The following is a 16,858-nucleotide window of genomic DNA, read 5'->3' as shown; positions in this document are numbered from 1 at the left end:
TGGCATTCCCTTGGACTACATTGGGGCCAAGCATGGTTTAAGACGAGGAGACCCACTCTCCTTTTCTATTCCTCATTGTAGCAGAATCACTTGGGAGAGCTCTGAAGGCAGATTTTAAAAATAAAAAACATTAGAAGACTGCAAACATCATCTAGAGCACAAAATATCACCCATCTACAGTTCGTGGATGATAGTCTTTTGTTAGAAGAGGCATCAGTCAAGGAAGCCGGGGAAATGAAGAGGATCCTAAAATAAAATGAGGACTGCAGGCCAAAAATTCAATTACCCAGATGTAGGAAATTTACTTAAGGACTATAGTGAAGACTCCCTGAATATACAACATTCTTTTGGTTTCAAAATGGCAAGGCTGCTGAGTTCATTTGGGTATGCCTCTGATAAAAAGGAAAAGCAACTCTAGAGGAGTGGAGGGCGTTGATGGGCAAAGTACAAAATAAATTATGCTCATGGAAAGGAAAATGATTAACAATAGTAGGGAAGATGCAACTAATAAAGGTGTTGCTCTCTGCCATCCCTATTTATGTAATGTTAACATTCAAACCCCTAAGCAAGATAGCAAGAGCACTAATGGGCATTCAGAAAAACTTCCTATGAGTGGCATGGTAGAAAGAAGGAAATAAAATCTAATAAGATGGAAAAATGCATGCAAGGAAAAGAAAGTTGGTAGATTGAGCTTTAGATACTGACAAATGAACAGATCCCTAGGCATGAAATCACTATGGAGGATGTGTGCCAAGAAGGACCAACTTTGGAGTTGAATTATTCATTCAAAACACATCATTGAAGAGTCTGGGGATGGCTCAATTTTCTTTCAGCACAGCAATCCATTGGGATCAGGTACATAGAACTTCCTCAAAATACATTGTCTGCTACTCGAGGAGGAACAAGGTAGAAAACTCGCGGAGGGGATAGTATGAACTTTACAAGAAACATGTGGTTGATAGACAAATATTTGAAAGCGAATGAGGTTGTTTAACCCCTAAGCATGTTCCTAAGCGTACTCAAGTATAGGATTACATCAAGAAATCGGGAGAAGAGAGAGAATGGATTGAGCTCCAAGCCCCAACCATAGGTCTAGAGGGCAATTGTAATCTTCTCTTCCGTTTTAAAGAAATTACACCTATCAAACAGGTTAAGTGAAGACAAGATCATCTGAAGTAAAAGTAAATTAAATGTCGTATCAATAAGAGAAGCTTATGGACCAATCATCAAAGGAGATGGGGGTCAACCCCCATTTCCTAGCAATAGGATTTGGTTGAGTCACACCCTCCCAATGGCCAATATCCTTTTATGCACAGCAGCATGGGATCGATCCTCAGGCTGAAACTCATGGGGTTGTAGGGGTCATCTAGGTGTATCATGTGTAAAGAGGTAGCTGAAACAAGTTATCACCTTTTTCTTTCATGTTCTTATGTGAGACAACTACGGCAATGGTTTGTGATAAAATAGAGTGATAATTGGCCACCCCTAGCAACATCAAGGAGTTATTTTTAGGATGGAAGAGGAGTATAAAAAGCAGTCTAATGTTAATATGGGAGACAGACCCTTCCCTAATTGTATGGAATATTTGATTAGAAAAGGAATCGTAGAATATTTGAAAACAAGGAAATACAAGAGATAATTGTATGGGATAGAATCATGGCCATCATGCAAGAGAGACGAGTGTTGAGCTTCAAAGGAAAGGGAAAATGGTCCAAAAGAAAAATTCAAACTGGAAGCATGGCCTCAACCACTTTGGCTCCACAAGTGGCAATACAAAGCCCACGAGGTCTAGCCTAAAAAGATCATATGGTAACCTCAAGAACCGAGATGTGTAAAAATAATTTTTAACAATGCAAGGAATTGAAATCTAGGTCAAGCAAGATGGTTATGCTTTCAAGGATAATAAAGGTCAACCTCTAGTTCTCATAGCATTCAATTATGGCATAAACGCCAACAATATGACTGAAGGAAGAGCAATGTTGTAGAATATGGAGTAGGCCCAAGAAGACGATAGCAAAAACTCAATGTCGAGCAAGACTCAAAGCATTTCAAAGATCATATGAAAGGCGATAAACATAAGTCATACTTCTTGGGCCTAATTATTTAAAAAGTCAAAATAACAATGAAAAAAATTGGAAAAAATTGGCAATCTCCTTCACCAACATAAGAAGAAAATTGAGTCACAAATGGGATTGCAAAGCAAGGTGTAGGATTGAAAGGCGGAGAAGGGAGTGAAGTCTTAGGAAACTAGATTTCCAAATGTGGCACAAACACTTCAAGTGCAAGATTTGCAAGGGGATGATGAATGAGAGGATAAATAATGGGCATGTATAAACAATTATAGGAGAATGGTACAGTACTTCGTTATGATGACATGGGGGTATCTAATCTCATGCCACAATAAGGTGGCCTTTATTGAAGTGCAAAGGCAACACACTTCATGTGCTAAGATGGGTAATTAATAGCATTCTTCTCTAAGCTAAGACATATGTTGGTTACCTCCATTTTGTGGGACGATGGCGCCTTAAATCATGATTTCTATCTAGATGGGATAGAAAGGATGAACCAACATTTATCAAAGGATCCACTCTTGGTTGTGAAGAACCACATCGTTTTCTTGTTTGGTGGCTTTTATTGGTTTCATGTGCATCTATTGGCTATATAGAGAGTGCAAGTCTAAAGATGACAATGGTTTTGAAGAATGAGAAGGGAAAATGCAAAAAGAAAGCAAGGGAGGAGGTAGCAAAAAGGATTCAAAAGAATATTAATGGTGGAAAGGGCGATGCAAAAAAGGTAACGGAAACATTTGTAACATATCTAAAGAGAGTAATAACTAATTCAAAGTTGCAAATATGGCTTTTGAAGATGTGGAGTATAGCGAACAACATGTATGGGGAGTCATGCATTGGAATAGAGGAGATGGGTTCATTGCTCTAGACTCAAGCCGATCAATTGGCAAGAAGAACATCCTTGACATCACACCACTATTAAAGTACTAATGTAATACTTCTATAATGGTCATTTAGTTATTTAATTAGGATATTTCCTTTTCATCTTTCATTTCCATTTTAAAAACTTTCTTTGTGTAGCATCCTTAAATTGCACCCCTTGCAATTTTGACCGCATTTTGGGCCCTCACCTTACCGGTCTCTTTCCCCATGCTTGATCGGGACTTGTTTATGCCTCTGTTATGCAACCAGACTTCATTTTTCACTTTACAACTTGCATAGCCCTTTTATCCTAGCCCAAACTAGGTTAGGACCAGGGCGCCACGCCCTAGTCCTCCCTAGGTAGGACCTATCTTGAGGCCCTTCCCCCTTGGCCCTATTTCAATTGTGAGCGGGAAATAAATCCCCTATGTCGGCCTTTGTCAGAAAATTAAACAATTAACGACGGGCAAGTATATAAGGAGGTCTTCCCCTCTCATTTTGAGATAGCATCATAATTCACCATCATCATAAGGCGAGTACACGATTGCGATTATAAGGCAAGGAGACTACATCAAGCATTCTTCAAGGCTGCATACTTTTCATTCATCCATTGGAGCAACATTACACCATTCATTTGCAAGTATGTGTGTGTGTTGGATTTTGTCATGTTCATGCCATTTCATACAACATATGTGGTTACATCTAAGAAGCAAAGCATCATTATCATCTATTGTAGATCTGAAGGTATACATTTCCATCATTTATTTCAAGTATTTGCAGTATTTCATTCAAGGTTGATTCCAAACCGGGGATTGACTTAGGCAAACCCCTATTCCCAACCCCTTTCTTCTTCTTTCTGTGTGTAGAAGCAGGTGCACAGTTGTACTTATGGAATTAAGCTTTATTCGCAGAGACGAAAAAAACCTTTTCGACTCGCACAAAAGTTAGAAGGACCGATAGGAGGGCGCCCCTATCCAGACACACAATCCCTGCAACTTTTGCCAGATTTCGCAGGGTAGCTCCGAATCATCTCAAACTTCTCAAATCTAGGTGCACGGCTGAATCCCGAATCTGTAGCTCACTGTTTTTGCATACCTTGTCTTCAATTTCAGCACTTTGCCTATTCAATTTACAAAAGAAGGTCAAACACATTTCAAACTCAATCAATCTATTTAGTATTCAATCCTTGTATCATTTAGGCTAGGATCTAGTAGATTCAACCCCTCTTTTGAATGTAAAGTTTCTCCAAGTGAAAATTGAGGTGAGTAAATTCCCTCTTCCTTCAAGTGGTGAATTGGCTAAGCTCCCAATTTTTCCACTTTACAGATTGTAATTTCTCTATTTAAGGAGATCAAATCTCCTTTGTAATTATTGAATATCGAATTATCATTTCATGGTATCAGTGCAGAGATAACTATTTGACGAATTTTTAATTCATGGTTTCACTACCTAGGCTAGAATTTATTTCCAAAACTTTTTTGACACGATTTTTCATATGGTTTTCTCAAATCGAAGGTTTCTAATTTTTTTCCAAAAAAAATCATGGTGGGTTTTTTTTTTTTCTACAAAAAATCAAGGAAGGGTTTTGCTTATTTTTCCCACAAAAATCAATGAGTTTTATTTTTGTTTACTACTCGTGATGGCTGCGAGTAAAGATTTTGAACAGACTCGAGTTTTGTAAGATATTCTCCACAATAATCATGAAGGGTTTTGCACAGATTTTCTCTTCAAAAATCATGGTTTTTCTTCTTTTTTTTCACAAATTTTTCCCACAAAAATCGTGGGTTCTTTCTTTGTTGGAGGGTTTTCTAATTTTTTCCACAAAAAATCATGAAAGGTGTTGATATTTTTTAGGTTTTCTAAGTTTTTCCCAAAAAAAATCATAATGGATTTTTTGCACGAGATTTGAGAAGCTGGTCTTGATGTCTCTGGATAAAGGGAGGGATGGCTTCGTTACCCAACATCATGTTGAAAGGATTGTGGTAAACTTGGTCATATCCAAAAGCTCTATAGAACGAGGGAGGGTCTAAGCAACAAGCTCATGTCATAGAGCGTTTGGAGGAGAAGGAGGCAGCCTTCTATGCATTCGTGGCCAAATGACCTGCAAATTATGTCACATCTATAGGTTAGTTAGTAGAATGACCATTGAGAGGGTATTAAAGTGATATTGTAATATTGATATAATGGTCACCTTAGTCATTTAGTGAGTATTTAGAAACTTCCATTTGTCTTTCGTCTTTAGATAGTTTTAGGAAGTTTACTTTCTATCTTTCGTGTTTCTATTCTCGATCATTTCCATTATGGAAAGATCGTCTTGTAATTTCTATATAAGAAGTATTCACAGAAAACAAAGCCTCCTATCATGCGATCAGCAGAGAAAAATGTCTGAAACCCTCTCACGCTTTCCAGCAAAAAGAATCTGCTGAAAAAAAAGGGAAAAAATGCTGAGCCTGCACGCAAAAACAAACCCAGATCATACAAAAAACAATGCCCACGATCTACAGAAATAAAAAACTGTGATTCCAAACACAAATCAACAATTTAACCAGGCCTACAAACTACAGAAGAAGAAACCCGTGATCTTTGAAAAATCCCCCAATTTTTTCTTTTCAAAAAACTTCAGGTAAAAAAGACCAACGATTTTTTTCATTAAAAAAAAGCAATTATAAAAAATTCCAAAAATTTCATTGAAATTTCTAGGTACGTGAGCTATGATTTTTTTTTAATAAGAAATTTGCCAAAAAACTAAAACCGGCTCTAATACCATGAAATGATAATTCAATGTTGTAATTAATTAAGGAGAGGAAATACTCCTTATATAGAAAATTACAAGACAATATTTCCATAACTTCCTCTTAAATGATCAAGGATAGAATCATGAAAGATAGAAAGTAAACTTCCTAAAACTAACTAAAGACGAAAGACATAAACAAAAGTTTCCAAATACTTAACTAAATGACTAAGATGACCATTATATCAGTATTACAATATTGTTTTAATAACAAGCTCTTATTTCTACATTCATGTTGTCTACGGAGGCTAGCACATTCATGTTGCATCAAGATATCAACGGCTCTATCAACCAAGTGAAGGCTTTCCAAACTACTACTTGGACCACTTCCACAAATTGATGGAACGGAAAGCAAGGCTCTTCAAAGGTATGCAAGAAATTGATATGACTCTAAAAATAAAATGTCTAAGTATGCAATCATATTAGGGAAAATTTGTTGTGATTCATCTTCAAAAGAACAATCTAAGGAGACAATTGACAATGTGTAACTATGAAGACTTCTTCAAAGAGCAGATGATATCAAGAAAGATAAATTATTTTTAAAATGGATTTGGTGAGCTATATGTTACCAAAATCCTACACTTACATTTTTTTGCAACCCCTAAGTGCCAAATTGATAAGATCCACACATATAAAAATTGTAATAAGCAAATGTAGAAGACAAATCTCACAACGCAAGATTTGTGGTATGTCCCTGTCCTGTGAATAAAATCACAGCTTTAATAAATGAAGTTTAGGCAAAAATTTATAGAAACTCTAGGCGATGTAATTAATGGAAATACAAAAGGCCCGACCAAGACTTAAAAGATTATAAATATGTTTTAATCATTTAAATGTGGCCGACCCTTATAATGGTAGCACTTCAATACTTAATGAAGCAAACATAATTAATAAGAAAACATAAAGTGGTCGCCTTCCTTCATGAGATTAATGCTGGCCAACAGACAAACAGAGTTTGTGAGATTAAATGAAGTAACACCTCCCTTTGTGGTCGCCTCTTTTGAGAGGAATAATTGCACTCAAGGCAGTCTTACCAGAAGATATGAACAGAAATATCAGGGAAGTAAAGAAGATTTAGAAGTTGATTCAAGGCAGTCTTACCAGAAGATCTGAACAGAAATATAAGAAAAGATAGATAATGAGAAACATATGAATGTGAACACTCTAGAGCAGACGTAAAGCAGATATTTAGAGAAGAGGTATATGAAGGAAATCGAAAGAGAGCAGAGTTCTTATACATAAATCTGCATTCATGAAGGATATGGAACAGATCAGAGATCAGTATTTAAACTGCACTCATCGAGTAAGAGCAGAAAACAGCTTTCATCAAAAGGAATCACATCAAATCAGATATACTTAACTTGCAACAGCAGACTACAATTGAATAACCGGCAGATAAACTGGTAATCTACAAGTATTGGGTATGCATTTTAATGATAATATATTTAATACATAATCTCATATATATATACATATATATATAATTACAAGAGATGCTATACAAAGTAGATTCCTAACTTATTTATTAAATTACTTATTCCCCCAACAAGTAACCATGTGGAGGTAAGGAAATACACGGAGGGAGAGCAGATACGAGATCCCCTTCTGAGTAGGCCACCACATGATGGATGATTGACGTGTCTGCCACATGTGACCAAGGGGGTATTGCATTCCACCCTTAGGCTTAGATAGGGGGATTTTCCGATGCCCTTTTGCAGTTTCCTCTCCAACCTCTACAATAGTTGATTGTTTGGGAAGTCACAGTCATAAGCAGGTGAATAAGGTAACAAAAATTGGGAGGGCATAGACAAGCTCCCCCATTAGGTAGGCCACCCCATGACGGATGACTAAAGTGTCTGCCACATGTGGACCAAGGGAGTGTTGTATCCACCCTTGGGCTTAATGTGAGGGATGCTTTGGGCACGCTATCGTGCTGCCTCATTCAACCCCTATTATGGTTGAATGCTAAAAATGAACTATAGATATTTCATGATTTATCTAATGGGTAAGATGATTATTTATATATATCGGCACTTATATGTTTGATTCCTAACCCTTGTGGAAATAATTGGTTTTATGAATTATATTTCCAATATTGTCTAACATGATTGCAGGACCTAAACCAGGATTTATCTTACTTACAACATTTAATTGGTAAAGTTATTTTTCTTATTTTAATAGAACTTGTGATTTTAGGGCAAGATTTAGAGCAATCCAAAAAGGGGACATTACAATTTTTGTGGACCAAGATGCCCTAATATCCCATATATGCAAAAATAGAATAACCCTTGAGGTAGGAACATTGTACAAAACTCTTATGGAAGAAGCTACTCCATGCTATATCTCTGAGAGATCCCAAACACAATATCATAATTAACACATATCCTTACAATGATATTAACCTCCTATATATACCACCTCCTAATAACATAATGGAGGGGTAATATAATCCCAATGAATGTCTACTCAACACCTAATATAATTAATTACACAAGTTGTCCACATGACCCAATATTACTAACTAAAGTGATGTGTGCCACAAGTTGGCATCTCCATCCACCATAATACATATCCCTAGGTACATAACACAAACCCAAGTTATTTACCAAAAAAAAGGCTTCTAGAAAAACTTGTGAAAAATATTTACAATGAATCAACTTCTTGAACCATAGCATTCTAGACCATCATGAGGATGAATGAAAGGCTTAATAAACAAGAAATCCTTATGTAGATAACCAGATATAAACAAGACGTATAAATCAAAGTCAATTTGAATACTTATTAATTATGCAAAATGATAATATTAAATAGATGTCAATAGCACATTATCAATGACCTTTAAGCAAATGATCTTTCCACAAATTACTCAATTCCAACCCTTTTATGTTGTTTGGATATTTACTACTATCAACCATTTCTCTAAGCTTTGTCTTCAAGTAATTTTATTCTCGCTAGAATTCTTGTTTATTTCCAAATATATCATGAGATTTCGCCTATATACACTCAACTAGGGAAGAGTTCTTAAACTTACCATGATGGATATCTAAGCTAAGCTCCTTAAACCTTTGTTAAAAGAATATTCATATCTCTTAAATATTGGACATGCCATGTAAATCAATCTAATAAACCCCAATCAAGAATCTTTGATCAATTTGATTATGCTTCCAATTTCATTCTAAGGGATTTAAGTTGATTTTATATTGTGCTTTCAAACAATACTTTCAATATTGAAAGAAATGTCATTATTAAATGGAAGAACCTTAGGAAGATCCACAATTGAGACTTCCAATTGGATACCCAAAAGTAATCGTCTTTTCAACATTGTTGAAATCTAATTCATTTCATACCAATGCTTTTGTCTCCCAATTGAGAGTGGAACCATAGCTGCGACCCATTCACAGTCAATTCATGACCTTCCCATTCATTGATAGTGCACACATTAATCCAATTATAGTGCACTCTACAATGTCTACATCCATCCAACCAAGACACCATGCACACAACTTATCAAATAACGTTTCTCTTCCTTAAAATGATATGCATCCAAGATTCCAAATGCCCATCATCATTGGCAAATGTGAAAAGAACCCCTATCTTTTAAGAAGGGTGATGATGTGACGAGGCCTGGAGGTAGAGCTCAATGTGAATACTTTTTTTGTTTACCCTTCAAGCCAAAGAACAATCAATCTTTCTTGATACAAACAAATCAAGTAATGAAAGAGAGCCATTATCCTCAATTTCTTTAGTGAATTGGATGCTAGATCATATGTTGTTGAGATGAAAGAAAAACTCTTCAAGACTTTTCATCCCATGTGACCAGCTGATGTTTGTATCATCCACAAAACGCTTCCACCATTTTGTTCATGGAAAGAGGAGAATGCTTTACCTTCAAAATCTTTCACGTATACATTTATCACCATAGGTGATAGAGGAGAACCCATAGCAACAATTTCAATTTGCTATTAAGTGTTCCTAAAAAGACAAGAAAGTGCATCTAAGATGAAGCTCAGCAAACTGTGATGTCCCCTTATATGTAAATTTTTTATCAGTATGATGGCACCAAATAGAGGATTTTTTGTGAATAAAGATACTACATAAAACTTATTAAGATGTCATTCTCATCAACAATCTTACCTTTCAAGAAGGCTAAAATATCTTTTGAATCTTTGATGAATGAAGTAGTCTTACCCACCAATTGTTGACACATTTTTTCCACAAAAGGTGCCAGCAGAGAGGTACCAAATTCTCCAAGACAAGCCTTATTGAGAACATAACTAGTGAATCTTCAGTAGTTTGTATGTTCTTGTGATAATTCCTTGTTTGGGATCCAAGAATTCATAATGTCTTTGTTTAACAAGGAGGTCACTAGATCTTTTTCAATTTCCCACAATATTTGCTTTGCAGCACTGTTTATCAGGGACATGACCCCCAAAACCAAGTGTTTCCGAGATGAAGAAGTTTCAAAGACATGGATACTTGGGGGACCATCCATCTGCTGCCCCACCACTCCCATTAAGCACCCAAGGACATTTTCAGGATGTCCCCCTCAAAGAGGGGAAATTTCCAAGACATTCCCTATTTTACAGACATTGGTGAGATACCTCCGAGATGCTCAGAAGACTCCCTCCTGTCCCTTGACCATACCCAAGATGCTCAAGCATCCCCCTTGGAAATTCTAACAAAAATATCATCTTTTAAAAAAAATCAACAAATTGGATCCTTGTGCCACTAACCGTAACCCTAATGGTCTATGGGCCCCACCCACACCCTAAGCAGTCACTAAAAATCCATTAATTAGCATATAGGTATTTAAACCTCATTCCAAGTCACTCCCATGTTTCAAAAATAATGACTTGGTGTTACAAAAATTAAAAAAACAAAGTGAAAAGTGCGAAAATGTTGTGCACCATTAAGGTTTGTGTGATTTCAAAGGCCTTAATTTGCACTAGGTGGCAAGGGTTCCACCCCTTGACCCGCCTTGTATCGCTACAAGGAACACACAAAGTGCAGTGCCCCTGGACCCCACTAGAATCTCCAACCCCAAACCACCACCCGTCACCATCCCACCATCCCCAAATGTAGGCCCTTGGTCCTCCCATCCTCAAGACCCACCCTTCCATACCCTCACCTCGAGACTTCATGGAACATAAGTTTGCAGATTTTTAAGTCTTCTACAAAACATACTGTATTAACTTAGTTTTGCAGGAAGGGAAATGTTGACAGATCCATCTTTTCAACAACTAGAACGTTTACCAATATCATATCTCCATATTCAGAACTACTATTACCATTGTCATATATAACCCTCCTGATGGAGGTTATGTAATATTCATGTTACTGGACTCTGTTAAACAAAACACTCACTTTCAACTTTTGTGCATGCTATTTCCATCAAAAGGCAAAATACTAAACATTTAAAATATGTCCAATGTGTCCAAATTGTTCAATATAACACACTGCAAATTTATGTTTAATACCCTAATTTGGTTGGTCTTTTCATATTTACATTACTCATTAATCGCTAAGGTTTTAAAACCACATAGCATTGATTATTGTTCAGTTGAATATATATTTCTGTGTGTACACAAATTCCTAAAGAGTAGACCTCCCATAGCAGATGGAGCTGTACAAATTTAGTGAAAGGGAAAATAACTAAATAAGCTATAGAAAAATTAACTCGGAGGTGAAACACAATATCCACTGCCTCTACTAGAGCCAAGATCGAGATACATGTGATGACACTTCAAGGTTCAAAACTTCAAATGATGGGTGCCGGAAAGGAAATACCAGACATGAATCGTCTAGAATTCCACAGAAACCGACATGACTTCTTTTTCTCAGAGATCCCAAATGGAACTGAAAACACAACCACACCAAGGTATCATTTCTAAGGTTGTTTTTTGATGTCTCCCTCTTTCTTCATTCATGAACTAGATATTCTCTGGTTTCACCTTAGTTTAAATTTGTTCTTACTGCACTTCTATTTGACGCATAAAACTGGATCTAGATTGCAAACGCTTTAGTAACTTGTCGTGCGACTATAACCATATGTTGGATGATACACATTTTAGATCAGCTATGAACAACAATAAAAAGTATTATCTTCTTAATTCATTACATTGAACAACATTGAGCAGAAAAAATGTAAAAAATTTAACTAACCAGTATCTGACAGCCTTGCATCTGGAGCACCTTGTTGTGCTAGGACTGAAACAGAGAGCGCACTGATACCGTGTTACAAAAGTTGACGTGTAGAGTTGTGCAGCCTCTTCTTCAGCCCTTGCAGCTTCCTCTGCAGCCAATACAAGCAGCTTCCGTATTTCTGCCTTCTTCGCAGCCCAGTTCTTCTTCCATCTGCGGAAGATCACAAGGCTAACCAGGGGCACTAATACCAGAACTACCAAGTAGTCTGAAATCCGCAATTCTCTGGACCTGGGCATTTAATTTGCCCCTTGCACACCAGCCCACCAGGCATTCAGAATTAACATATATACACATAGACCCAATAGGGGTTTGACGCTCAACCTAGCCTCCCCCCAAAGAACCCAAGTCCTTGTATGTCAAGTAGTCAAAACCTGTATGCCCTATATTGGGATTTCTGTTGGTAATTTGATGACCCAGATGGCAGTTCCAGTAGACCATCTCACAAGATACCAGTTGAAGTTAGTGGGTCTCCAGATCTCCTCTCAAAATGCGCAAGAATTACCAGATGGGTGTTCTGAGGAGTTGTACCTCCTGAAAGAGCATGCACAGCGTGCGGCCAAAAGGGCGAAAGGACTCATATGATTGATTGATTGATAAAAGAAAGAGGTATCAATACGAAAAATACAATGGCATAGCGCGCACAACATGAGCAATGGATCTGAGATTATGAGCGCCTGAAAAATGAGAATATTGAAGAGCCCAGCCTGCGGTAAAGTCAAAAACCTCCGTCAAGTGTCAAACGGGAAATTGACAACGAAATGCACTCCTTCCAACTTTGGAATTTGTGAATTCCCCTCTCACCCAAGAAGCACAGGTTTCAACATCTAACTTAATTACTAATGCTACCCATTAATTCCCAAATTCCAAGAAAAGGATATCTTCAAACCTCACCATTCCTCGTTATTTCTTCTTCCCAAACGCAAATCAATTATGCCAAATGTGTCTGTGGAGTTTGGTGGGTGTTTTACGTTGTTGTTAAAGCCAAATCAATCAATCTAGTAAGAGCTTTGGCTAACAATCAAACCAAACTCAGTTGTTTTCCCTTTTCTAGAAACCGGAAATAGACAATTTACATATTTCACCCAATGGGGAGTTTAGCCGACGGACGAAAGCTACAGTAGATGCTATTTATGAGTCAATACTTATCACACCAATATGTGAAGGCGGTTCTCACTTAATACTTATGGGAAAGTCGTTCTCTCACTTAATACTTATCATAATACCAATATAGGAAAGTGGTTCTTAAATAATGGTAAATATTTAAGTTTTTAAGTTGGAATAATAATGGTATTTGTTTTAATATCTTAGGGTTTGATAGAGGGAAACTTCCTTGTAAATATTTAGGGATTCCGATGGATAAGGGAAACAATATTATTTCATTATGGAAAGGTATCCTTGATAAGATGGATCTCAGGTTGAATTCTTGGAAGAACAAATACCTCTCTTCGGCTGGGAGGATTACATTACTCAAAGCTGTTTTGGCGGCTATTCCGATATATCAAATGTCCTGCCAGCAATTACCTAAAGGAGCTCGGCTAGAAATGGTAAAAAAGATGAGGAAGTTCTTTTGGAATATGGATTCAGACAAAAAGAAATTTGCATTAATTTCTTGGGATAAAATTAGCCAACCTATCAGTTTAGGGGGAGTTGGCATCAAAGATTTGGGGGTACAAAACATGGCTCTGGGGGCGAAGTTAGTCTAGAAAATGTACTCGGAACCAAATCTTAAATGGGTAAGGATCCTCAGAGCTAAATATCTTACTAACTCCAACCCTGATAGTATATTGAGGACGGAAATATTACCCAAGGGATCCAAAGTTTGGAATTTTATGATAGAATGTAGAGAGGTGATCAGGGATTATCTAACTTGGGATATTGCGGAAGGATCTGAGGCACTGTTCTGGGAAGACTCTTGGGGGGGCTATTTAGCCTTAGACAAAATAGGTATAAGCGAAGAAGGTATAGAACATTGCAAATCAATCAGGGGTAGGTTTGTTAAGGATTATATCAAGCTTATCTCCAATGATCCCGCTTTGGGTTGGGAGTGGAAACCCCTGGATGAGATGAACTTGACAAATGCAGACAAGGAGATCCTCTGGAATAATTTGAGGCATAGGCATTTATCATTACATAGTGGGAAAGACAAGATATTATGGGCGGGTAGCTCTTCGGGCATTTACAAAGCCAAAGAAGGATACTCACTTTTAAAACTCAGTCGAGCTGCAACCAATCCTAATATTCCGATTAGCCTATGCTGGAATAACGTTGGTCTTCCCAAAGCTGGTATCTTCTCATGGGCAGCTTTCCAAAAAAGACTGGTTCTCAAAATTAGGATTCTTGGGACCATCAAGATGCCCTCTATGCGAATCAGAGGAAGAAAATGCGGATCGCCTGCTTCTCAATTGTAGTTTCAGTCAGAGATGTTGGGAATGGCTTTGCTCAAGCCTTGGTTGGCCGACTCCGAGACCTAGGGACATTTCTGAATGGCTGATTAGCTGGCAACCTCCTCATACAAAGGATATATATCACTTAGTGTGGACAATTGCCCCGGCTATCCTCATATGGGAAATATGGAAGGAGAGAAACAGGCGGATCTTCAAAGAATCAAAATTGAGGGTAGAATCCCTTCTAAATAAGATCGAGGCAACAATTGTGGAAAAAATCAATAATAAACTTAGACATACACAGGAAAAGTCTATTAATTTAACCAGATGTGATGAGGTTCTTCGATCTAAATGGTTGGGTTTGATAATTCCCCCGTTTATTGGGAAGGGAGGTAAACAGGCTGAGATAGATAGGAAGCTAACAAAATGGGCTCCCCCCCGAAAGGGCTGGGCTAAGCTAAACTTTGATGGTGCTTCCCGTGGGAACCCTGGTGTAGCAGGTATAGGGTGTGCTATTCACCAAGATAACGGAGATCTAATAGCTAGCATTAATAAGCCCATAGGTGTGGCTTCAAATAACATGGCTGAGTTTTCAGCATTGCGGGAGGGACTGATTATAGCTAAATCACTCAAGATTAAATATCTGGAAATTGAAGGTGATTCGACATTAACTATAAATGCAGTCAGGACTAGGGAAGTGTCAAACTGGAGATTGAAAGCGGAATTAAAAAGAATTCTGGATTTGATCAAATACTTTGAGGAAACTTCGGTTAAACATATTTATAGGGAAGGTAATTCTATAGCAGACAAGTTAGCAAATTTAGGGGCAGATGGTAATTCGTATGTCTTTAGGAAGGATATTCCCTCGGATTAAATTTTGGCGATGGCCATGTCATCAACTCATATCACTCCTCTCCAAGTCCTCTCCTAGTCCCTCAGGTATAAGTTCTAGGATATGCGGTCACCGTTTCCTTATTTCAGCATTTTGGTATACTAAGATTCAGATAAATATATATATATATATATATGCTCATATATATATATATATATATATATATATATATATATATATTTGTAGTTAATCCCATATGGATTGATTCATGTTATATGGTGTATTCATATAAATATAAATATAAATATATATATATATATATATATATATATATAGGTATATATATACAATCATATATATATACATATATATATATACTCATATATATATATATATATATATATATATATGTGTGTGTGTGTGTGTGTGTGTGTGTGTGTGTGTGTGTATGTGTGTGTGTGTGTGTGTGTGTAAATAGAAACACATACAATTACACATGCGCATATATATATATATATATATATATATATATATATATATATATATATATATATATATATATATATATATATATATACAGAAACTATATATATATGAGTATGTGTATATGTATTCAAAAACATATTCAAATCTATCCTTATTTGAACCTTCATATGTGCTTGTATAAATCTCTCCTCACCTGTCCCTGTGTGTGGGTGAAAGGGGTGTTTCAGGAGTGTAGAAAGGTGATTGGTAGAAGTCGGGTATTCCTGCTATGGCACATGCAGGTCTCCCCTCCAATGCAAGTTGTCTGAGTTTAGATTGTCCTAGGCAGCGAGGGTATAGTCTGTAATAAGGAATATATGATGTCTTCTAATGACAATTAGAGACTGCCAGGCTATGTGTATACGTGCTAAGGTTACTGGCTTTTTGAATTCTGATATTCAAGATTCTTTGCATCGGATAGTGATTGAAATAAGCCCTGTGTTAAGTATGGGACAGATAGCACAGGTTTCTGTTTCGTTGGTTGTGGGACAGCAGTGGATTTCATAGAGTATCATAGCATTGGACTTATCTTGGATTTTAGATACCCTTTCTCTACCGGGTGGGGTTCATTCGGGTTATTACAATCTACTGAGAAATGGATGGCATGTCCTTTTTTGTAGTGGTTTTGTGGAGGGAAGTAGTGGTCAGTCCAGGCTTAATCATGGATACAGATATGTAGAAGGTTCTATTGGATAAGACTCTGTACAGGTCCTTTGCTCTTTTGTTGTTTCACTCCTATCTCCAGGCATATATATTTCTGTGTGCATTTGTATATACTCATGATCCTGGCAGACTCTATGATAATCTCGCATATTGACATATAAATGTACATACATATGCATATGAATTTATTTATGTTATGGAGTATCAGATGTCTGTTGTGTTAAAAGTAATTAAGGAACTGTTAGAAATTGATCCTTTCCATTAGTGTAGGCAGAATTGTAGCCTGGATAATCTCTTAAATTGAAACCCAAAAGGTTAAGATGGTTTCAAGCTAAGGGATATCCAGGCTATAATCCTCTTACATAAAATAGAAAAGATGTTATTATTCATTGAATGATTGTTACAAATTATTATGTTTACTATGCTTCTAACAGTCTGGCAAAGTAAGTTGCAGTAAGGTTTTGCAGATTCGGGATAAAAGCTCGAAGTATTAGTGGATTCGCCATATTTGTGAAGATGGATCCAACCA

The 16,858-nt window shown here is 36.9% G+C and overlaps 1 protein-coding gene across 1 annotated transcript in view; it reads right to left on the bottom strand.

Moving 5' to 3' along the window:
* Positions 1 to 12,956, bottom strand: part of LOC131072427 (ubiquitin carboxyl-terminal hydrolase 17) — a 56,173-nt gene extending 43,217 nt beyond the window's left edge. Inside the window, exon 1 of the mRNA XM_058008572.2 lies at positions 11,884 to 12,956. Within this exon, the coding sequence (XP_057864555.1) occupies positions 11,884 to 12,161 (278 nt within the window). The 5' untranslated portion in view covers positions 12,162 to 12,956. The remainder of the gene's footprint in view (positions 1 to 11,883) is intronic.
* Positions 12,957 to 16,858: the final 3,902 nt, after the last annotated feature.

Source organism: Cryptomeria japonica, chromosome 8 (assembly GCF_030272615.1).
Source record: "Cryptomeria japonica chromosome 8, Sugi_1.0, whole genome shotgun sequence".
In the NCBI taxonomy this organism is placed as follows: Eukaryota; Viridiplantae; Streptophyta; class Pinopsida; order Cupressales; family Cupressaceae; genus Cryptomeria; species Cryptomeria japonica.
The sequence above is the reverse complement of the archived record's forward strand: the minus strand, read 5'-3'. Positions and strand labels throughout refer to the sequence as shown.